This window comes from Megalobrama amblycephala, linkage group LG24 (assembly GCF_018812025.1).
Source record: "Megalobrama amblycephala isolate DHTTF-2021 linkage group LG24, ASM1881202v1, whole genome shotgun sequence".
NCBI classification, from domain to species: Eukaryota; Metazoa; Chordata; class Actinopteri; order Cypriniformes; family Xenocyprididae; genus Megalobrama; species Megalobrama amblycephala.
The window spans coordinates 12,755,023-12,779,540 of record NC_063067.1 but is presented as its reverse complement, the minus strand read 5'-3'; the positions used below and the strand labels follow the sequence as shown (position 1 = coordinate 12,779,540).

General features: G+C 38.0%; 1 protein-coding gene across 3 annotated transcripts in view; it reads right to left on the bottom strand.

Annotated features, from left to right (window-relative positions):
• Positions 1-24,518, bottom strand: part of vps13d (vacuolar protein sorting 13 homolog D) — a 49,864-nt gene that overhangs the window by 24,650 nt on the left and 696 nt on the right. For 2 of the 3 annotated variants that reach the window (XM_048178688.1, XM_048178690.1), the window contains exons 2-37: positions 21,258-21,450; positions 21,089-21,166; positions 18,523-18,713; positions 18,078-18,158; positions 17,858-17,974; positions 17,667-17,771; positions 17,410-17,580; positions 17,108-17,208; positions 16,782-16,950; positions 16,525-16,626; positions 16,137-16,317; positions 15,823-16,005; positions 15,587-15,717; positions 15,418-15,475; positions 15,149-15,328; positions 14,928-15,058; positions 14,718-14,850; positions 12,368-14,611; positions 12,099-12,250; positions 10,927-12,009; positions 10,179-10,269; positions 9,963-10,089; positions 8,559-8,739; positions 7,201-7,425; positions 6,050-6,200; positions 5,616-5,829; positions 5,329-5,500; positions 4,820-4,935; positions 4,518-4,730; positions 3,587-3,858; positions 2,965-3,098; positions 2,699-2,854; positions 2,431-2,620; positions 2,024-2,098; positions 1,727-1,924; positions 1,548-1,637 (exon numbers count right to left, since the gene is read on the bottom strand). In XM_048178688.1, the coding sequence (XP_048034645.1) occupies positions 1,548-1,637; positions 1,727-1,924; positions 2,024-2,098; positions 2,431-2,620; positions 2,699-2,854; positions 2,965-3,098; positions 3,587-3,858; positions 4,518-4,730; positions 4,820-4,935; positions 5,329-5,500; positions 5,616-5,829; positions 6,050-6,200; positions 7,201-7,425; positions 8,559-8,739; positions 9,963-10,089; positions 10,179-10,269; positions 10,927-12,009; positions 12,099-12,250; positions 12,368-14,611; positions 14,718-14,850; positions 14,928-15,058; positions 15,149-15,328; positions 15,418-15,475; positions 15,587-15,717; positions 15,823-16,005; positions 16,137-16,317; positions 16,525-16,626; positions 16,782-16,950; positions 17,108-17,208; positions 17,410-17,580; positions 17,667-17,771; positions 17,858-17,974; positions 18,078-18,158; positions 18,523-18,713; positions 21,089-21,166; positions 21,258-21,354 (8,293 nt within the window). In that variant the 5' untranslated portion in view covers positions 21,355-21,450. The remainder of the gene's footprint in view (positions 1-1,547; positions 1,638-1,726; positions 1,925-2,023; positions 2,099-2,430; positions 2,621-2,698; positions 2,855-2,964; positions 3,099-3,586; positions 3,859-4,517; positions 4,731-4,819; positions 4,936-5,328; positions 5,501-5,615; positions 5,830-6,049; positions 6,201-7,200; positions 7,426-8,558; positions 8,740-9,962; positions 10,090-10,178; positions 10,270-10,926; positions 12,010-12,098; positions 12,251-12,367; positions 14,612-14,717; positions 14,851-14,927; positions 15,059-15,148; positions 15,329-15,417; positions 15,476-15,586; positions 15,718-15,822; positions 16,006-16,136; positions 16,318-16,524; positions 16,627-16,781; positions 16,951-17,107; positions 17,209-17,409; positions 17,581-17,666; positions 17,772-17,857; positions 17,975-18,077; positions 18,159-18,522; positions 18,714-21,088; positions 21,167-21,257; positions 21,451-24,518) is intronic. The other variant, XM_048178689.1, reaches the window with a different exon arrangement.

Below are 24,518 nucleotides of genomic sequence, written 5' to 3'. Positions count from 1 at the left end.
TTAACGTCTGGATGTGCACAGCTGAATCATCAGACTAGGTAAGCAAGCAAGGACAATAGCAAAAATTGGCAGATGGAGCGATAATAACTGACATGATTCATGATAACATGATATTTTTAGTGATATTTGTAAATTGTCTTTCTAAATGTTTCGTTAGCATGTTGCTAACGTACTGTTAAATGTGGTTAAAGTCACCATCGTTTATTACTGTATTCACGGAGACAAGAGCCGTCGCTATTTTCATTTTTAAACACTTGCAGTCTGTATAATTCATGAACACAACTTCATTCTTTATAAATCTCTCCAACAGTGTAGCATTAGCCGTTAGCCACGGAGCACAGCCTCAAACTCATTCAGAATCAATGTAAACATCAAAATAAACACTGTACTTACGCGATTAGACATGCTGCATGACGAACACTTTGTAAAGATCCATTTTGAGGGTTATATTAGCAGTTTTAACTTTTTTTATGTTGTTTAAGGCAAGCGCGAGCTCTTGGGGCATGGAGCACGAGAATTAAAGGGCCACACACCCTGAATCGGCTCATTTCTAATTATGCCCCAAAATAGGCAGTTAAAAAAATGAATTTAAAAAAATCTATGGGGTATTTTGAGCTGAAACTTCACAGACACATTCAGGGGACACCTTAGACTTATATTACATCTTTTTTTAAAAAGTTCTAGGGCACCTTTAATTTATTAATGGCAGAGCAAGATTCTTAATCTTTATTATGAGAACAGTATATTTTATAAACAATATATTTGTCAATATTGGATATTTAATTGCCAGTTATTTTAGTACTATTTGTACACTATTATAGTACGTATTATTTTTATATTTTCAATTTTTTCATTTTAATTTTGTTACATGCTTTTGTCATTAGTCATGCTTTTGTTTATTAGTTTTTCTTGTTTTTAAATGATTTCTACTTTATTTTTTAAAGTAAACTTTAATTTATCTTTATTTCAGTCAAAGTTTGAGTAATTTTAGTACCTTATGTATTTACTAGGTTTTTATCTAATATGTATATTTTATTTTAGCCTTATTTTAATTGCAGAAAATTATTTTTAATAGTTTTCATTTTAGTTAACAACAACAACAACAACAACAACAACAGTGAATTGTTCATGCTCATTTGTCCAATTAATTTTTACATGTAAATTACTTGTATTATTACTTCTTGTATTCTAGCACTCACTTAAAGTTCATTTTTAAAAACACTAGTCATTTAATAACACTGTTTAACATACTCTTTAGCCAATTTCAAAATGAATATCCATTTTTCATAACATTTATCAGTTATTGGCCATATCAGCTTATCTGTATTAGCCAAAATTTTAATACCAGTGCATCCCTACTTTCCAGGCATAAATTAGATTTCCTACCCAAGATTTTCAATGTGGTCTCAGACTTTTGAAATCAAACTCAATCCTTCAAAATGACTCCAAACCAGCAAAATAAATGTTATTTAAAATGTTATTAAAAGGATTGATTCACTTTTGAGAAGTTACTGAGATCCAGGGTAACACGCATGCTGAGATCTCACCTGAGAGTTCTCTGTTGTAATAATCTCCAGATAGAGTGAAACTAGCCTTGCCTTCCTGCATAGACCCAATCCTCTGGAGAACATAAAGGCCTGCGATGGAAAAGAAAAGCTACTAAAGAATTGCCTGCCTATAGTATATTTGACATATGGAGTATCACAATTAATGTGGTCATCCTCACGTGAGAAGGTGAGCTCTGCCAGAGGGACGTCACAGTCCAGACAGTCATCGATGAAACAGATACACACGCTCTCGGCCTTCACTTCCACTCCAGATAGGGGAGGAGCCGAGTGGCTGCCGGAGTCGGAGTCAGTTCGGCTTCGGATAGACATGGCCTCTGCGTTCTCCCACAGCCATGTGGCAGCTTGGTCCAACTGACCTATAATTCAACATACACAGATTTAGACAATGCAACACGCCATTCTTGGATTCACACGTGTGTCTGTTGCAATCTTGGCGGACTAGTGCACTGCTGTACCTCTACAGTGAATGAGTGCACGTCTGCAGTCTTCCTTCCTGAACCCAAGGTCCTGTAAGTGCTTGAGCTGACCTTCTATAATGAAATATTAGTAGAAATGTCAGCAAAGCTCTTTTCTAAAAACTTTACATTTTTAGTTAAAAGGATAGTTCACACTAAAATGTCAGCAACATTTGTTTTGTATTGTTTACAAATATTTTGAATCTTAAAAGACTCAAAATCACTGTAATTGAATGGAAAAGGTAACTAGTAGATTCTTAAAAGTTCTCCTTGTGTTTCTCAAAGAAAGAAAAAAGTAAAATGGGTTTGGAATGTGAGTAAATGGCAATATTTTAATTTGTAGGTGAACTATCACTTTAAAGGTATTCAAATAAAAACAATATATTTTTTTAAATGAGTGAACAAACCTAGTAAAGCCTCAGTCTTGAGCCTGAAGCTGTGCTTTGCGTCTGTACTGGCAGTGGGTGCTGAACTCTCAGTTTCTGTGGCAGTGTCTGAAGGGCCAGTGGATCCTGTGGTGGGAATGGACTTTGCTATTGCCAGGAAAAGCTGCACATCATTGTAGGAAAGGCGGATGTCTAAAGCAGGAAACTGGATCTGTGGGGGAAACAAAATTTTGAATTTTGCACTTATGGCTCAATCCTGACCTGTGGCTCAATTCAACTCAGTACTGACCTCTAAGAGAGGTGGAAAATCCTCAATGTTGAAGGCATCTAGGAGCCCTGAACTGCTCTGGTACGTTGGGCTGCCACAGAGCTCCATTTGCACATTGACAGGATCAATGATGGACAAAGCTGTTTCCTGCTCACTGCCCAGCCGACATGAGAATACCTAAACGGGAGGAACAAAAGACAAAAAAAATTAAAATTCATACAATCAAAACAACTCTTTCTTTTATGTCATCATGGATATTGTAAAATCATAGATGTCCAGGGCATTACCTCAATGCCTGCTAAGCTGCCAGAGAAAGGCCTGTCCAGAAGACGAGGCTTGTATGTCAGCACAGTAGTGCCTTTCAGAATGATAGCGTTGGTGTCCAAACATGAAGAATCTTCAACGACCACAAACTCTGTCCCTGGAGGAAAAAAAGGCAAAAGTTTGGGTTCAGCATGTTTTTTTTTTTTATATATACTTTTGTTCAGCAAGGATTGCATTAAATTGACAGTAAAGACATTTATAATGAAAATTCAGAATTATTTATTATTTTAAAATTTAATTATTGAATCACAGGATTATTTTAATATTGTAATAATATTATATTATCACAATATATTTTTGAGCAAATAAATGCAGCCTTGGTGAGCATAAGACACTTATTCATTAAAATAATCTTACCAAACCCAAACTTTTCAACAGTACTGTATATACTTATTTTTTTACTTTAGATTATTTGAGTTTTTATACATGATAATGTATATCTGCTTTATGTTTTAGAAAGGAGGTCACTCACAAGCAAACTTGGATGCATCAAATTTTTCCTTACCATCAAAAAGAATCTGAAATGCCCTAATCTAATTCCTAAATCCGCCTTTAGAAAGTAACACAATATTGTTAAGATGTTACCTGTCACATTGAGTTTGACCTCCAGGTATTTATCTTGATTGACCGGCACAGTGGATCGCTTAGTGACCACACCACTCTTAACGGTTTTGGGCATGACAGCTGCTGAGTTGCCTTGGTCACTGCTGCCACTAGGCCAGCGCTGGCGGTTAGGTGTTGCTCCTTTTTCCACAGGCATCTGCAAGAAGTCTCTCACCAGCTGCAGCCAATCAAAAATGAGGAAAACTCGCAGATTGTTTAAAACCACAGTGAAGCATGAGGAGTCCCGTGTAGATCTGTGAGACAGAGAGAATATGGAGTAAAAAAGCATATAATCTTCAGATAATAATAATAATGTTACATTTATATAGCACTTTTCTGGGTACTCAAACGCTTTACATATGGAAGGGAGGAATCTCCTCAACCACCACCAATGCGACGGCAGCTATATTGCGCCATAACGCTCACCACACACCAGCTTATTGGTGGAGAGCAGACAGAGTGATGAAGCCAATCAGTATATTATATATATATATATATATATATATATATATATGGGGATGATTAGGAGGCCATGATGATGGACAGAAGCCAATGAGCAAATTTAGCATGGATCCCGAGGCTACTTTTTTTTTTGAAGGACATCCTGGGATTTTTCATGAGTCAGGACCTCGGTTTAATGTCTCATCTGAAGGATGGTGCTTTATGACAGTATAGTGTCCCCATCACTATACTGGGGCATTAGGACCCACACAGTCCACAGAGTGAGCACCCCCTGCTGGCCTCACTAACACCTCTTCCAGCAGCAACCTAGTTTTCCCAGGAGGTCTCCCATCCAGGTACTGACCAGGCTCAACCATCCTTAGCTTCAGTGGGCAACCAGTCTTGGGCTACAGGGTGATAGGTGCCAGCCAATGGAATGCATTTAAATGTAGTTTCAGTAGTGTGCCCAGACCTGTAATGTAGCTCCAGCTGCAGAGATGCTCGGTTGGTGCCTGTCTTGGATGGCTGCAGAATGCAGTCGAACACATTGTGTTTTCCTTCTGTTGGTCCACTGCACCCAGTGAATCGAGTGTCATGGGCCAGGAGTGAATGGGAAACCAGGTTCACAGACTTGGAGCCATTAGAGAAACTCTCAAACAGGAGCTTAGATTTCATAAAGTCAAACCTATTAGGAGAGAAAGAGTAATTACACTTTAAAAAAAATCTATAAAAAAGATAAGATAAAAGATAAAACATTTTGAAGAAATGAAGTACCTGGCCAAGGAGCGGTTATGACCTGTGGATTTAGGGTTGTCCAGTAACTCCAGACTGACATCCTTCATGTCCACCAGAAGAGACAGGGATGTGTACACATCACCACTTAACACGGTCTGCATGATGACATTTCCATTAATACATTGTGACATTTTTTCTTAAATAATTGTATTTTAGGGCTTTATTATAGGAGTGGGGGCAAGAAACGATAGGGGAAGAATAAAAAAAATACCTAATTTTATTTATGAACAAATTAGCCTATCTCCATCATTTATATCAGGGGTCAGCAATATTTTTGACATTATGGGTAATTTTATTTTTTTCTTGTTAATCACTAGTTCCACTGTTTTGAAACCCTTATTGATAGTGGTAATTTTGTATTTATAATCAAGTGATGTTCTGACAGCCAAAAAGTCACATGATAAACAACTGCCTTTTATAAATATGAACTATAAAACTGTTCATAATTTCTAAAAAGTGAATCAGCAAGGCTGCTGTAATAATCTTACATAGGTGCTGGGGTCTTGGAGATTGTAAGGTCTGAGGAACTCCTCCACAGGCTCTCCCAGATTGTGCTCCAAGAGTCCGCGGATCAGTTGATACCTCTCCAGGTCCAGGGAGCAGTGTACAGAAGACAGGCTACCATGGATGGACATGTCTGGGACGGCATGACTTAGTTCCCTGAGACAATGAGAAAATGAAATACATGTTAAAAACGAAGACAAAGGAAACCTAAACTGGGAGTATTTTCGATTAAGGCAGGAAAGCTTAGGCTACATAAGGACATGTGACTGACCTGTCAAGGTTGCGCTCAACTTTCAGCTTTAGACGGCAGCGCTCCTTTAGCAGGCTCTCTCCACTTCTATGCACTGAGTATGATGGGAAGACCAAGTCTGTTTCCAGATGCTTTCCAACACTGTCCCAAGGCTCACAGGGCAACCGCTCTGCTGCAAATATGTCCATCTCCTGAAGGTCCAGAGCTATACAGTCCAGCAGACATACATGGTCTTCTGTAACATAAGGACATGTCAATTATCACAAGGGTTTGGGTAAATATAAACACAGTGGGGTCCAAAAAAAAGGTGTCCAATGGTAAAAAAGCTTTTAGCATTGAGGTTAGTGATGACTAACTTCAGAATAACAACACTTGAGTGCCGCTGATCTGCTTTGAGATCGGTTTCAACCTATTTGTTTCTAACAGAAAGTGCATCTCAGATTCTGGGTGCTGACCTGGACTCAGAGGCACATCTGCTTCTGGGATGCTTCCGAGGCTGGGCTGGGGTTTGCCCAGGATAAATCCAGTAGTTGAGCTGGAACTTGAAGACCTTTTTTCACTAGCCTTCCCAATATCAGAGGCAGTCTGGGCATCTTTCACTCGATCCTTCAGGAATGATTACAGTGTTAAAAACTAAAATATGTGTGTATATTATATATATATATAATTCCAAACAATGCATCCAAAACATTAACTGTTCATTACAGAATAAGTATAGAGATTTAATTGGAAATAAGATAAGAAAAAACAAATTTATGATCTTAAAATATTGAAATTGAAAAGATACTAACAAAACTTTGAGCCTAGTTCAGTGTCCACTGCAACCAAAATACTGAGTTCACCCAGAAATGAAAATTATTCATTATTTACTTTTTCATGTCATTCCAACATAATAAAATGATGTTTTATTTTTCACTTGGATCTTTGCCATTGCCATTCAAATCACAAAACATATCGGCATTTGGGGTTTGGAATGTCATAAGAATGAGTAAATAATAACGGTGAGATTTTTGTGTGAGGATTACAATAAAATTTCATTGCATTTCCTACAGATTATGCTAAAATGGTATTTACTCAATGTGAAATTGTTCCTATAGGTCATGAAAACAAGGAAAGTAAGAAGGGAGACCATCATATTGTCAAATAAGAAACACACTTCAGATTAGCATACCCTGATACCTTATAATGTGAGGGATCCTTGTATGAATTAGCATGCAAAATCAAATTCTTCAACAAAAAAAATGATAAGATGAATGTTAATGTTCATAAACTGTTAATTTAGGTCTGATATTCACACAAACTGTACGCAACCACGCAGGGGTTAAATTAAAAGTGAATACATACCAATATAATTTTTTTTTTTGGAAAACTGTGACCTTAACCATGCACAATAGAGAATGGGACTACATCCATGAAGCACTTTCCTCAATTCGTGTTTGAGAGATTCAATTTATGCTATCATCCCTCAATGCTCCCCCCCTCCCCTCTTTCCCCTTAATGAAATCGTTCTCAGACTGCAGCAAACGGTAAAATGCTCCTTAAATGCATCCCACAGCTGCAGAGCTGCGATGTTGTGTGTACACTATATAGGGATGGCAGGACTCACCAGAGAGGGGAAAAAGGTATGTGCCATTGTAAGTTTCTCTACCTTATCTCTAAGAGAGAAGGTGCCACGAGAGCCGGCAGGCAGGAAACAGTTACGCACTCGGAGTTGGCCCAGGTTGGCCACTATGAGGCGTTTAGAGCGGGAGCTCTCTGGGATCAAGAGGACAGGAGCACCTGCCTCAATGTCCAGCAACACACGAGCAGCTCGCTGTGGGCGATCACGCACCTGTAGGGTAGAAAGTGAATTAAAACAATCCCCTTTAAAAAGGTCACTACAATGTCATGATTGACTAGAAAAAAAATACATCTCACTAAACTTAAAAAAAGTAATCTATTTTTAAATGTTAGGCTAATTTAGGGCTATTATATGAAGGGATATAACATGACCTTTGTGCTCAGTTCATTTCACTTTGATTTTATAGCAGTTCAATTCTAGATTTGCTTTAGCCACAAAACAGAATTGAGAATAGTTAATTATTAAATATGATAATGTCTTTGAAATTAAATATCACATTATATTACCAACACGCCAATGCTCAAATTTAACATTTCCATTTCTCTGTTTTCAGTTAGCCTTCGGTTAACAAGGTGACAGCTCAGCCTACTAGCTTGGCAAAGTGCATATAATCATGAAAATATTTAAACATGTTTTAAATTGCATATAATAACATTATATTATCAAAGCTAAAATGAAAATGAATCAAATGAAACATGTTTTCAATTAGCAAGCTAACATTTTAGCCAACTATCTTAGTACAGCTTTTACTTTTCCAAGACGTACTTTAAAAAAAAAAAAAAAAAACAACAACAACAAGTTTTTTGATCAGCACATCACGCTATTTAATTTAACAAACCCAGATTTGCACCAAAATCTCTGAAAGAACAAAATTCTCATTGCACCTAAAGATCTGGGCATTTCATTGCTTTTGTTAATGCAAAGTGTACAAAGGACAAAAGAATGAGAGCAAGACAGGAGAATGTCCTAATGGGTAACTGCTGATCTCTAGCCAGTGGTATGTAAGAAAGGATTAGAGCAAGGACAGACAGCTCAGTGTCCAGCCTCATCACCAGTGTCTCCAGTTTTAAAGAAATAGGTGTTGACAACTCCCTGTATAACTCTATCTTGTCTCTGCAGGGAAGGATTGAGGGCAGCCAGCTGATCACCCAAATGGCAAGTGGTTATATGAGCAGCACTGGCTGGTCTGTTTTCCCTGGCATACATGCATCATTTACACTAGGTTGTACAAAAGCACACACGAGGAAGGGATAAATAAATATTTAAGGGTGCTATCTCAACATTTCAACTTATTCTGTCCAAAGGTTGCCACTGAACAAACAGAATTAAAATGGCCCACTTACTGCCTGACCCTCAACGGCTGCTCTCTGCCTGCCCAGGACATCCTGTAGCTGTGTGAAGTGTTGGATGAAGGCCACCACCTCGGCCTGGAAACGCTGGGTATGGACATACTGTACTGAGGCCATCTGAAGAGATACCTTCATATCATATTCTCGCTGCAAGCAGGGGTCAGGTTCTCCATACCTGAAGATAGAGGCAATGTTAAAACTAAATCATAAAGTTTGGTCCAATTATAAGTAATTCTATTAAAATCTGGAAAGCAGCAGAAGAGATTATGGGAGTTTCAGATTCCTACAATGACTCTACTCCCATCTGGCATAATAATAATCTTTGTACAGGTAACAAACCTTTCGTTTCCAAATGCTGGGTTGAATGTGGTAAAGATCTGTACAATGATTATGGGCTCAAGTCCTTTCAGATTTTAAAAGATGAATTCTCTTCTCCCAGGATTCTCCTTTTTCTTGTATTTAAGATTGAGATCTGCGTTGAAAGCATATGGTGTACCCTGGTCGACTAAACTATGATAAATCTCTTCATCCTATGATAAACTGGATAGATTCTAGTATGGATTCGAGAGGTATTGTGAGTGTAATTTATAAATCATTTGTGGTACGACAGTACTCAAATATTCCAATTGAGAGATTCTGGGAGAAAGAACTTAACACTGTGATTCAATGGGACATTGTGTTGCTACCTCAAAAAACCCACCACATCAAATGATTCATTATAAGTTAATCTATAAGGTGTATGCCACCCCCTGTTTATTATATAAAATGAAAAGAAAGCCTGACCCCTTATGCCACCTATGCAGCAGCGCAAGTCAAGGTACATATATGCATATGTTCTGGGACTGTTCTAGAATCGAGTTGTTCTGGTCCTCGGTGCAGGACATATTGACTGATCTTCTAAAATCCAAAAGGATCCACTGCTTTTTCTTTTGTTGGATGATTCTTTGCCATCACCGTCTGTCAATCAAATGAGGATTCTGTCTGCTGCCCTCACTGCTGCCAAAAAGGTTATCCTGAAACTTTGGTTGGAGCCATCTCCCCTAGCTATGTCTATGTGGATGTCCTATTTGCTGGACATTTCCCTTTTGGAGTATACCACAGCCAAAGTGCATGGCGCCACCAGAAGGACAATACAATTTTGGTTGGACCTTATTGAGATTTTATCAGAACTCTTGACATCTTGAGATGTACTGTAACTCTAAACAATGAATCCCCCTCCTTTTTTCTCTCTCTCTCTCTCTCTCTCTGCATCTTATGAATGTGGGCGGATCTTGGGCTATGTAAATAGTTATAAATCTAAAATGTTTAAGAAATAAAGAATAATAAAAAAAAAAACAGACAAAATGTGAAAACATGTAACTATATGTAATATGCATTAATTAAATTATATAAAAATACTTGTATATGTTGTAGACAAGGGCCTCTCCGCCATGCGTTGTGAAACGCTCTCTGTATAGATCCCCGTGGGGTGTCAAATCACTCAGTGACAAACTTCCCAGACTTCCTTGCAATGCCAGATCTCCATCTGAAAGTGACACATAAATTTAGCAAATGTCAATTTTCAAGAAAATACTTTATTCTGATTTTAACAAATTTCATTATACTTATACACACCAATCATTTCCATATGTGTAAAAAGTTTAGAGACACTAGCTTTAGCAAGCTCATTGGTCTTCTTCCTCAGTACCAGTGATAAAGAGTGAACCTGTGAAGGAAGTACACACATCATTTTTTTTTTTTTTTTTTTAAAGATTATAGAGTGCAATAGTCAGGTTCCGGAAGTAAAAACTCCATTCGTTTTCTCCATACAGAAATAGATTTTTAACAAAAATGTTTAGATCTGTAAAGACAGACCTACTATGAGTTCTGCGGTTGTTAATCGATGGTATATGCTTTTGCTGAAGCCACCAGCCTGCATAATTTTAACTTACTTTTAAAAGAATCATGTTCAACAGCTGAATTTTTGGTGAAGAACTACATTACACATGATGCTGTACAGAAAATTCCACCAGAGTCAGAGCAAGCAAATCGAGCCAAAAGAGCTTGCAAGGGAACACCCACTCCCATGAAACACAACGAAAGACGTAATAGAATTTCAAAAACATTTTTGCATTAGGTAAATTTCTGCAATGTTGCGATTCGTAGCAGATCAGCTTGGTTCATGGCTTATAACGCTTTAATGAAGACTTATCCATATGGGAAAAATGAATGGAAAAAATACTACCAGGAACAACACAGATGAAAAAGTGGACGGGTACTAATGCACTCTATACTGCCCATAATTTTTTTTTAATGTAAATTTGTTTTTTTACACCTTTATTAATTTATATAATTATATTTTTTAGCATTATATCTATTGTACCTTTAAATCTAGCTTTGTATTGACCCTTTCCTCAATCTCTGGATACAAGTCTTCCAGATCACTGAGGGCACTATTTTCCAGTGAGTGTTCAGGTATAGGCTGAGGTGTGGTGGTAGGCACTTTCAAAGCATGGTTATTAGCAGTAGAGCCGATGCCAAAGAAGTCTAGAATCATGACCCAGGTTTGCAGCGTGATGAGAATATCAAGGCAGTTGAAGTCCACGTCTACACTACGACCAATGCTGCCATACCGTGTTTTAAACTCAGGGTGCCGCCTATCAACCATTAGCACGTTTATATGTACCAAAGAGTCGTCAAAGTCTGACCGTGGGTGTGGAGATGGAGTTTGGCGGGATGGGGATGGAGGAGGGGTGCTGGGGCACTCAGCATCCTTTTTGCTCTTCCGATTGGATGCAGATGGTGTACTGGGGTGCCTCTGATATAACTGGAAAACATTCTGTGCCTCTTCAAATTGCGCTGGAAGAGATCGTGGCATTTCTGGGCACAGAACATTGGATGTTGTTGGGCACGACTGTGACAGGTACTCCTTTGGACTGAAGGTGGAGGGCTTTGGAGCACCTCTGGACACCATGAGATGTTTGTACTTTGATTCAGGGTTTGGCTCTAGCAGGTCTTCCATTAACAAGGAGTGAAGGGCGAGTTGGATGGAGACTGAATGGGGATTATCTTTGGTGAAGTCTCCCTCCAGGTCTTGAAAGCGCAGACTGACCAACCCTTGAGATCCTTGGCTGAGGTCTCCACTCAACTGCACTTGCAGCTCAGAGACCCGAAAGTTGGCCCTCACTTGGGTAAAAGAAGGAGGCTGGAGAGGGGGGCTCTCGTTTTGCAGTGGAAGTGTTGCTGAAAGGGATGATGACAATGAGGAGTAAGAGAGGCCAACATAAGGAGGGTCACGGGCAAAGAGCCCACCTTGCAGATCAGGGAAGCGATGCGGTTTAGTGGAGGAGGGTGTAGGAGGTGGTGGTGTGGGGGGCTGACTGGGTGTTACTCGCTGATCTTCGATGAATGAGAGATTATCGAGAGTTTGAAGCACCTGCTCATACACAGACTTGCAAAGACACACCTGAGAGAAGAAATCACAACTTAAAATTCTGGAATTTATATATGAAAAATAAATAATCTGTTATGCTATGCATTTTTATAGTGCTTTACCTGGACAGCATTAACAAATTTGCCTTCCACTCTCATTAACCCAGTGCTCTGGTAAGGTTCTTCACTTGACAAAAAGGTAAAGTGTGAGTTTTCATCAACAGGGACTTTCTCGACAGTGAGCTTGATGGTGGCATCTTTTAAAATATGAAATGCTAAAAGTTGGAAAAGGCATAAAGATGGAGATGTTGAAAGAAGCCTTGAAAGTACTTAAATGTAAATATAAAAAAACCTTCACAAATTCCTAAAATTTTAAGAATTTAAAAACTGACCTTTTCCTCTGCTCAAGTACTCAAAGAAGTCATGCCGTGTAAATTGTAGCTCGTTCAGATTAATGTTGCCATGAGAAGGTGAGGGTCCAGAAGTGGAGCTGCTGTTAAGTCGTGCTCCTTTCCTTAAAACCATGTTTGTGTTGACAGAATAGAGTCTTATATTCTTTACTTCAACCTGCAGTTTCTCCCCTTCTGAGTCTTGCCCTGTAATAAAGTTTTGAATTCGTATACTCCCTAAATGTCCAACAAGCAGCTCAGGGTGACCAGGCTTTCTAGGAATAGACACAACTGGGGATTCTATACTGACGTCTAGAGTCAGCTTGACCAGAAAAGAATCCAAGCCTGGGTCCTTTTCAGGCACACAGAAATCGTCTTCCTCAAAAGGGTCAAGTGCCCAGTTAGACTGGCTCTGCCTCCTAGATCTTCTGTATGGGTTCTCAAAGAGAGATACCATACCACTGTACTCTGCTGTTTTCGTTGCCAATACTGTGGAGACCTTTGAGGCTGCAGTCTTCAGCATAGACCGGAAGTTGTCCTCCACTTCATTTGCTGATAAACTGAGTTCTTTCAGGAACTTTGCTGAGTGGTTATAGTGTAAAGATGCCATCTGAAGTTGAAGGGAGCATTCTCCCTGAGACTTTTCCATAAAGCGGAAACTCAAAGCTTCAGAGGGAGCCATGCCAGGAATGGGAAAGAATGCCACACCATCTGTGGAGGAGCTGTCTTCTACACTTCCAATACTGACCACAAATTGACTTTTGCCACCTTCCTGAGTCAAGTCCACAAGCTGAATGCATCCTAGAGAGCCATTGACATCCAATCGACTTCCCATTGAAACATTGACTTTTGTCCCATTTATACTGGCCGTAGCAATTTTCATGCCTTTCTTCTCACCTCCCAGAACAGTCCCGGTGGTAACAGTTCGCAAAAGCAGCAAGTTTAACCTGTGAATTTCAACTGTTAACTCCTTATTCTGGACATAAGTGGACTGATAGTCCTCATTGTCTTCTCCATTAGGCTGTGGTGTTAACTGTTGTGTTGGAGAGTTTTCTTCTTTGGGGAAAGACTGCTGAAGAAATTTCAGAAGCTCTACCATGGTTTCAGGGTTAAGGATTATATCCAGGTTGTTGACCTGCATAGAGGTTACCTGCAGAGAGCTGTCCAAGTTCATGGAGGGGCAGTCTGAGCTGACAAACTGGTATTCCAACTTAATAAGAGCCTCCTGGTCTCTCAGGGGAGAGCCCCGTGGAGATGCCTTGTCAAAAGCAAGATCTGAGGAGTCCCTGTGCAAACCTGGCAGTTCTGGAGATTTACTGTCTGGTGAAACAGGTGACGTGGGCTGGCTTTCTCGAAGACTTCCAGTAGGTACATCGAAACTTAGGTGTTTATGAGATGCAACAAGAAGATCAAAGTCAGAGCCATATGTCTGCAATGTGTCCACAAGGTAGAGCCCATGAACTGTGAGGGAAACCATAGCATCATAAGGCCGCTTTACGAAATGTGCATTTGTTCCAAACACTTTCAGGACAGAAATATACCGGCCCCCACTTTCAATGCCAAGTTGCATGTAATTGATATTAAACTCTACAAGGAGAAGTCTAGATTCCACAAGCATCTCTCGAGTATGTTGCTCAAGTGTCATCACACTCTTGGTAAGACTTTTATCATAACCCTGGAGCTTCCAATCACTATCTTCTCTTTGAAAGATCTTCTCATGACGAAGTGTAAGAGGGTCAGGGGATCTAAGATTCTCCCCCTCCTTGTCACCTCCATCTGCCCCTGAATTACCAAGTCTAGCCAAGCAGCTTTTCAGGGCAGTCATCTTCTCCAGGTTGATGTGCACTTTGAGGTCTGGTAGTGTTCCTGAGAGAACAGCCCCTGGGAACTGAGGGTCTGACGTGTATCGCAGTCTTTGTTCTAGCTGTAGTAGGACATTGAACTTCTCCACCACATGAGTGGGGCCCACTTCACTCTCCTGTAGATGTTTCCAGTTGTCTTTATAGTGGCCAACCATGATCTGTAGGTCATTGAAAGATAAGGAGTACTTCTCATACAGGTTCCTGCTGACAATTTGGGCACCTTCTGGTGACTTAAGGCTGGTAATATCACAGGGCCTCTCCTGACCTTTGACATCCACCTCTTGCTCTAGAGGTGGAGTCCCAGGAGGTGTTGCTAGTGGTGTCTGGAATTCTTCATCACTCTCTCCTTCTGTTTGAGAGGTCTTATGGTTTGTATTATGATCTTCTGTGGGAGCAGAAATAAAACTGTCAGAAGAGGCCATCAACTGCAATAAATTCAGAATGTGTGAAAAGGCTACAGAAGAACATTTGATTTGCCCAGTACCAGTTACCTTGGGAATTAGTAAGAAGAATACGCCCAAGGTCTACCACAACTAGCATGGGGTCTTCAGACTGAAAATCATCTGGGAAGATGACTTGAGGGGCACATATATCCAATTTCATAGTCCAGTGCTTACTGTTCTCCTGTGAAAGGATTGAGAATCCTGTTAATCTAATTGAGACTGTAACTGAATGTAATTAAAAAAAATATCCTCTCTTACAATGAACTCTCCGACTAGCAGCTGATCAATGGTTTGCCTGATTTCCGCCTTGGTTTGCATCTTCAACTTGTTGTATTGCCTCCTGGCTGCTTCAGCCACTCTCAGCTCTAACTCAGACTGATATCCAAACCCTGGAAAATGTAATGTAAACAATAATAAACTGATATTTCACAAAAGCAATTTAAACTGATTTAAGAGGGATGTTTATGCTCAATACGCACCAGAGGTGTGGACCCTTCCTTTGTAGAAGAACTCAGCCACTTTCTTGATAGCCTGAGGGTTATAAATGATATTGAGAGGACTGGTATTGACCTCCAGTCTCCTCTCAAATTTGCTCCTTATTGGATTACGTTCATAAATCATCTCAAAGACAGGAGGTGCTGATGATTCTACATCAGAGCCTGAAGAAAGGTAAAATAAGTTTTTATTCAGCCTTCATAGACATTTTTTGTACATAGATGTTTTTATACAGTAGATGCAGATTACTCACCAAGATTGCCCATTTTTGCGATATTAGTTGGTTGACTGATAGCAACAACAACCTTATCCTTAAATGAAAAGATTTATATTTACATTTATATTTTGCCACAGATATTTTCAGTACATACAGATAACAGTTCTAGGGCACAACATAACTTTAAACGTGGGCAAAATCATACCGGTTTTGGTGAAACAAGGACAGGAAAGACAGAGCCCTGGGTTGTGAGATCCCGGAGAAACAGCCCACCAAGTTTCACTGTGAGTAAAGATGACTCAGAGCGAGGAAGAGACTCGACACTGATCTTCACACCTGTAAAGCAAAATAAAAAAAATAAAATAAAATTAACATTCAAAACTGATCCAAGCCATTGAGCTTTTATTTAAATAATAAGTAAATATATATATATTAAAAAACCTGAAAACTCCAGCTGAATGACCCCGCTCTCACTCAAAAGAGGTTTGATTTTATCTTGATGGTAGAGGGTGACAGCTGCTTTCTCAAGGGTAAAGTCCAGCCGTGCAAAGAGATGATCCCTTCTTGTAAAGGTATTCAGTGTTTGTGAATCCTCCAAAGGATCAAAGAGATCATCGGTCTCAGCTGTTTGGAGGAGAGAGGTGTCTTGATACACAATGCATAATAGTATAGAAATGTTGTATATAAAATGTAAAATTATATTAAATCATTGTTATAAACCTCTTTTACTGGTAAGCATAACTGGAAAAACTCACCAAGAATTTCCCATTGGGCAGTGCCTGGTAAAAGGTCATCTCTTTCAGTACCCCCATACCAGCCACCCCAGCCTGGGAACCAAGACTGCAGATACTGGATCATGCCTGAACTCCCACTTTTAGGTATGGATCCTGAGGGAGAGGTGGCTGGGGTCTCGTTTATTATGGGCTCTCGTAGACTCTAAATGGATATGAGGGATGATTAAAATACACGATTAACTAGTGAGGGATTAGATTTAACAAATGTTTAGACTGTAATTACGATAATAAAAAAAATTGAAATAGTTTTTTTTTAGTATTAGGCTACACAGTATCACCCATGATTTTTAACTCAAACATTTTTATTTTGCCCACAACTAGGGCACTAAAGTAAGTCATCTCAGCTTGCCTCTGCAATTTCCTCATGTTTGCGGAAGGAGACATAAACAGTTTCCCGGAGAATCTGCAACTCCTCCAGAGTCTGTTCATCTTCAATCCTTTCTAGCTCACTCTATTGATGTGAGAGACACAGATTATAAAAGAGTAAGATTTCCTTTTTTTCCCAAACTCAAGAACAACACATGCAATGGTAGTGAGCTCTGAGACATTAAGATAATCTAACTTTATTGAAAACACCCTTCAATCCTGTAAGTCCATAATTCTTACCTCCTCCTGTGGACTCAAAGTATCTCCCTTAAGCCTGTAGACATACAGGCTAGTGTAGAGTTTGGCATCACGCGCCCTGTGCAGAGCAAACTCCCAGCTTCCCTGTCTGCGCTGCTCTCTGATATCATTCAGGTTGGCATTAATGGCAAACATCCACCACTGCCGGCAGCTTCAACAATAAAGAAGACGTTATTCTAGAAACACAATACCATTGTTAAACAAAATATTTTTCAGATTTTAAATCAACACAACCTCTTTAGAGGTTTCAAAGCTTATTTCAAAACATATTTTTGCTTGTTAGTAAAAAAAAGAAGAAATCTCATTACTTTCCAGAAATGGGAACTTTAGGTCTCCACTTTCGAAAAAGAATCTCCCTTTCTCGTCGCTCCAGTTCTTTGAGGAATGCCATGATCTGTTGATACTGAACCTGTAATAAATTGCCAATTTAAATGATATTTTTAGTTTACATCAAAAAACTCAACTGTAAAAAGGCAACAAAGTGTGGTTTCACATATTGTTCAAGTATATAAGTTATATCAGCCCAAGAGTGCTTGGAGGGCTCAAATAAGGTGAGAAAAACAACATAAAGGAAAGGTTCATGAGATTTGAAAATCTTGAAAAATGTTACCTGTGAGAGACGAAGTGAGAGGGGTTCCAACTGTACTTGGCCTTCAATGCGAGGTGTATTACGAGATCGTAGTGGTTCTTTTGAGGCATTTCTCCTCAACAGCACAGAGGCACATACTGGCTCAAATATATACTGATGCTCACGGTTCTGCATACATTTACTCATCTGCTCCTGTAACAGACAATTGTTTGAGAAAGAGTTTACAAGAAGCACTAGCCATTGTGCTATTGAGTGTCTTGACATTATCATAAATCTACCTGTACTTCTGTTGAGGGAAGATCTCCAAGAATGGTGCACTCCGTGTCCCAGTACACACTGAATTCACTGATTTCCAGCTCCTTCTGCCGAATAAGCTTCTGAGCCTATGAGTGAAGAGTTTACCTTTCATATTCCAATATGTAAAGATAGAGCCACTTCATGAAAATACAAAACAATATGGATAACTCACTGGTTCTTTGGAACAGTTCTGTGCGGATACATTCTTGATACAAACACCAAACGCATATGGTTTCCCAGGGTTGGAGAAATCATCTTCAAAACGTAAGTGGACGCCTTGAATTTTCAACTAATATGCAGAAAAAATCATAATAAAAGTGTATTTATGACATTAAACTATAACAGCAGCAAAGTGCAAGTAAAGAAGTAAATATTATAATAGTGAAAATTACCTCAATATTCTCAACGATTCGAGTCACAACAGATGCTGTGGCAGAGTACCAATAAGATTCTCCCTTCTGCTCACATTCACTCTGGTAAAAAAAAAAAAAAAAGAAGAAAAGAAAAAAGTTGCACATTTCATAAATAAAAAGGTTTAAAGTTATTCATAGATCAGCGTAAAATTGTTATTTTTTATTTTCCATATAATAATATAAAAGCAACAAGAATGACAATAATAGCATAAAATTAATTAATAGAAGGAAAATCACTTCAAATATATTAAACAGGCTAAATTACACTAAACACATGCTTTTTACAAATTGGAGCCTGTCATTTCAATTAGTAAAATATTCCACATTTTTGGAGCATAAATGCATAAAAGTGAAAATTAAATAAATAGTTTTATAAATAAATAAATGTAACCACAGGTGATTCTGCTGATATTTTCAAACAAACCTTCCACTTGTCCTCTAGCGCCTTGAGCAGCTGTTTCTTTTGCTCTTTCTCAGCTTCCCTTTCTTGCTCCTCATCATATTCCTGTGGGGGCGCAGGGCCAACAATCAGGTTCAGCTGGGACATGCAGATGACCCATGGGTCACTGTGTGGTCGATAAAAGGGAATCTGGAGGGTGATCTTCCCAATGACACCTGAAAAAAAAAAACAATATTTATAAAAAAAAAAAAAAAAAAGAAGCATAAAATACACATTTTTACATATACACCACCATTCAAACGTTTGGGATTGGTATGATTTTTTTGATGTTTTTGAAATAAGTCTCTTATGCTCACCAAGGCTAAAAACAGTAACATTATGAAATATTATTAAAATTTTCTATTTTAATTTACTTAAAAAAAAAAAAAAAAAAAAGGGGGCTGGGTAAAAAAAACAAAAAAACATTTGTGTTTTCAGTGGATGAATGAACAGAATATTGTAGAGCACCTCCCATCTAATAAATCACAAAAAGCTTTGTGCTTTGTTACTTTTGATATGAAAAAGTCTCATATTTAAAATTTTGTCCAACTTATTATGAAATTCAAACAATAAATATAATATATAATATAATATACAGCACGAATAAACATGAATGAACATCAGAAGATATGGGTTAGATTACATGTCCATGTAATCGCTCAATCAGCGTTTCAACCGCAGAAAGACGTTAAAACAGCTTGAGTAAACAATGTCACGTAATGTTACATTTACCTCATAAAAAGTCATTCAATGTCCATAAACCCATTAGTCAGCTAGAAAAATGAACTCTACAGGAGCATTTTGCTAAATATGATATATATTGATATATATACACCATATATCACACATATGCGCATATTATATATATAAATATTTTCAATATTTCATGTAAGTTTGAATAAATCTGTCAAGTTTTTATGGCAGCCACCAATAAAATGTTTATATTTCAAAAAACCATTACATAATTATGTAATTAGAAAGTATTCTTATAAAAACTTCTTTGTGTATAATTTAAGTGTTTCTATACAAATCAGTTCATTTTAACCTTCATGTAGAAGTATAGTACCAACTGACTCCCTATAGGCTATAGTTTTCAGCATTAGTTGAGAGATTTTTTTTCCTTGAGAAAATTTGCCTACTGTACTTGGTATACATCCTAATTAATCAAATCGGTAACACTTTACAATAAGGTTCATTTGTTAACATTAATGTATTAACTAACATAAACAATGAGCAATACATTTGTTAGTGTATTTGTTAATCTTTGTTAACGTTAGTTAATAAAAATACCGCAGTTCATTGTTTGTTCATGTTAGTTCACAGTGCATTAACTAATGTTAACAAATACAACTTTTGATTTTAATAAAGTATTAGTAAATGTTGAAAATAACTTTAATGAAGATGAATAAATGCTGTAGAAGTGCAGTTTATAATTAGTTCATGTTTATTATTAGTTCTAATGTAGATAACTAATGAACCTTATTGTAAAGTGTTACTATCGAATCAAATTGAATCAGAATTGAAACGCTTGAAAGATTGTGAATCAAAATCACATCATGAAATTTGTGTCAATACTCAGCCCCTGTTTAAAATGTAATTTATTCCTGTGATGGCAAATCTGAATTTTCAGCAGCCATTACTCCAGTCTTCCGCATCACATGATCCTTCAGAAATCATTCTAATATTCTGCTCTCAAACCATTTCTTATTATCAATGTTGAAAAGGCTGTGCTGCTTAATATGTTTTTGAAAACCATGATACAGTTTGTTAGGATTCTTTGATGAATAGAACATTAAAAAACACCATTTATTTAAAATAGAAATCTTTTGTAACATAAATGTCTTTACTGTCACTTTTAAACTATGTAATCCATCCTTGCTGAATATAAGTATTATAATCTTACTGACACAAACAGTGTGTAATATTTACGTTCTAAATATCTATTTATACCACTGAGCAATTGATAACGTCTAAATCTTAGAAAAAAAGTAAATATATTTTCAAGTGCCATCATGTCACTGCACAAGAATATCCAGATAATCCTGTTTTGACATACTTCTGCTGTGCAAGAGTTTTCTTAATTCCCACAATTAAGATCCCAAGACGCAAATACCTAACCTTTGGCTGGAATAACTGACATTAGTCTTGATGTTTGTGCAGACAGACAATGAGTGTAATGCAATTCAAAATACATTCATTTAGGTTTAAAGGTGCATTCAGTTTTACACTGAAACACATGAATATTACTTTTGACAACTATACTTAAAATGACAATAAAAACACAACATCTCAGTTAGTCTATCTCACAGCAGCCGCCATGCTGAGATCACATGACCAGCAGAACGCTACTTGTTAGGACTTCATCTTGAAAGGCCTCCCTAACATCAGATCAGTTTGTTTATTTTTTTTCCCCTATTATTTAGTTGATTGATTATTTAATCAAAAGGGTATTTCCAAACGGGCACACTGAGAGGTGTAGCAAAAGTCCAGGCTATTATCATATCAGCCAGCAAAACATACAAATTACTAATTGAATTGGAATAACACTAACCTGCTTTGACCTCAAAGGGCAAATCAAATCCTCGGAGTGCATCTTTTCTTAGTGGGAGATTCTCCAATTCCACTGCCCCTGGATGATTATAAAATGCACACTTCACATAAATGATACACAACACAGACAGTCAACTCTGATTAAAACAGACCAAAACAAATTCAAATACCTTTAAGAAGAGCAATGGAGAGCTGGTCAGTGTTAAGGTTGCTCACATATTTGCCCAGATATGTGTTGAGCACCCAGGCAACAAGTCCCTCCAACATTATCGGAAGGGAAGAGTGCCCTTGGATTAGTCACTTAAAATAAATCCTAGCAGAGAATGAACTTCACAGTCAGCGTTCACTCCAGTCATCTGAAGTCTGAGGAGTCAAAGAAACACAAACTTGACATCTGATCTCACAACAAATTTGTAGTTCTTTTGAACCAGTGGTTCTCAAGCCTTTTGAATCAAAGGCCTCACACACTCAAAAAATTATTTTTTGATGCTGTTCACTTTATTTAAACAACTTATTTTGATTCAACACCATTGTATTAGGTTTCTGGTTCAAATTTAATTGCTTCATGTTAAATTGACTTGAACCAATTAGTTTTTGACTTAACTTGATGTTTTCATAATAAAAAAACATGTTTCAATTAAGTAAACTCAACCAGGACTCAATCAAACAGCATTTTCACTTCCCATCATGCTTTGCAAAGGGGCTGATCTGGGAGAGTAAATGTTGAAATAAAGTGTTATTTTAAGCAGTTTTTAGCAACATGAGAAAATGCAGAGGCATTTTAATGTTTACTGTTCTATTATGTTGGTATTTAAAAGTTTCTGTTATGTTAATAGTTTTGGGGTTACCATTGTGGTAACCTGCTAACAACATTTAAAGTTGTTTTAATAATAAAAAACAACTATTTTGGGCATGCCATAGATGGAATAAAACCATCTTCTGGCAAACACCAAATAATAAGAGTCTTTACAGAGTAAAGATTTTGGATAATTAAACTTAATGGTTTTGGACAAAATTAAAGGTGCCCTAGAATTAAAAATTGAATTTATCTTGGCATAGTTAAATAACAAGAGTTCAGTACATGGAAATGACATACAGTGAGTCTCAAACTCCATTGTTTCCTCCTTCTTATATAAATCTCATTTGTTTAAAAGACCTCAGAAAAACAGGCGAATCTCAACATAACACCGACTGTTACGTAACAGTCGGGATCATTAATATGTACGCCCCCAATATTTGCATATGCCAGCCCATGTTCCAGGCATTAGACAAGGGCAGCCAGTATTAACGTCTGAATCTGTGCACAGCTGAATCATCAGACTAGGTAAGCAAGCAAGAACAATAGCGAAAAATGGCAGATGGAGCAATAATAAATGACATGATCCATGATAACATGATATTTTTAGTGATATTTGTAAATTGTCTTTCTAAATGTTTCGTTAGCATGTTGCTAATGTACTGTTAAATGTGGTTAAAGTTACCATCGTTTCTTACTGTATTCACGGAGCCAAGAGAGCCGAACTTCATTCTTTATAAATCTCTCCAACAGTGTAGCATTAGCCGTTAGCCATGGAGCATAGCCTCAAACTCATTCAGAATCAAATGTAAACATCCAAATAAATACAATACTCACATAATCCGATGCATGCATGTAGCATGCATGACGAACAATTTGTAAAGATCCATTTTGAGGGTTATATTAGCTGTGTGAACTTTGTTTATGCAATGATAGAGTTGAGAGCTCGGGAGGGGGCGGAGAGCGCGAGCAATTAAAGGGGCCGCAGCCTGAATAGGCAGTTAAAAAAATTAATAAAAAAAAATCTATGGGGTATTTTGAGCTGAAACTTCACAGACACATTCAGGGGACACCTTAGACTTATATTACATCTTGTAAAAAATCGTTCGATGGCACCTTTAAGAAAGTTAAAGGGGGGAGTGTAATGCTATTTCATGCATTCTGACTTATTTACACTGTTAAAGCGTTTCATTCTCATGCTAAACATTGCCAAAGTTTCAAAACACGAGCTGGCCGTATGATGGAGTATTTCTGTGCTAAATCCACTACTTCCGGTTTCGGTACAGGTTTCGGAGAGTTTTTTTCGAGTGTGTCCTGTATAACGTCAAAAGAGAAAGGAATTCCTTGTATAGGCACTTCTCCCTGATAAGCGTGCACATACACATCACCCAGAACAAGAACACGCCCATCAACGCTTTTCATTCGGGATACGGAAGCCGAGAGATTTTTCAACAATGGTTGTGTCCCAATTCAGGGGCTGCACTCTTTGAAGGCTGCATACATCATTGAGGCAGTCTCATTTAAGAAAAATAACTGTTAGATTGCAACGTAAAAAAGAAATTATAGCATTTTTACACCTCACAATGAATATCAGCCTATTTTATTATGGTTACTTTTCTTAAATATGACATTCTTGATGACGTAAGCAGCCTTCAAATGTGACCTCTGAAGGACGCAGCCTCCAAAATGAGACGCAGCTCCTGTAAACAAAGGAGCGTGTTTTTGGTTGTGAGGGAAAGATTACCGTTTTCAGCTTCCCAAAGAACCCAGCGTTAAGGGAACAGAGGATGAAGTTTGTTTTTCCGGGGCAGCAACGGAGTTGTGCACGTATGTTTGCTTGTTCTTGGAATTCGGTGATGAATACTTTGTAAACAAGTCCCAGTTCGGCGCTGGATTTGCAGATCGGGGGCGGTGAGTAAAGCTGCATCAGATGTCTGTGTTTTGTTGGAAATAGGCGCACAAGTGCATATAATGTAAACAACACAAACGTTTTTGTTCCCTTTTTATTTATAATGATGTCGCAGTTAGCATGCGATCTCTACACAGAAGCTGTGCGCGCTCGTGACTCTTTAGCTCCGCCCACAGCACTGACGGCAGACACGCCTCCAGGATCTCAGCTTTTTTCGGAAAGACTCGGTTTAGCGTATCTATCTTTTATGAATATGACAAAACTAAAGACTTTTCGAAGATATGAAGGATGCATTGTTACTCTATTAACATGAGATTGGCAGAAACTGTGTGTGATACCCCGCCCCCTTTAACCTGATTCAACTAAATGACATTGAGTTACCCTTATGTAATAAATTTAAGTTAACTAAAATAAATAATGTTAATTAAATGCAGCATAACCAAGTCACATGGAACCTGTTGACATAACATTTTTTCCCACAACAATACTCTAAGGCCTCATGACTTAGTGATTTTTGTGGAATTTGTTATGAAAACACTTCAGAGCTTGTTTTGTCTGATTTTAAATCATTTTAAGACATCTTTAGACCCCCTTGTAAGTTTGCTGAGGTGTCCTAGGGGTCTCCGGCCCCCTGGTTGGGAACCACTGTCCTGAACAAATATCTGCCACACCAAAATTAACAGACAAAAAACAATATGAGTGATTTTCTGACTATCAGCCAGACAA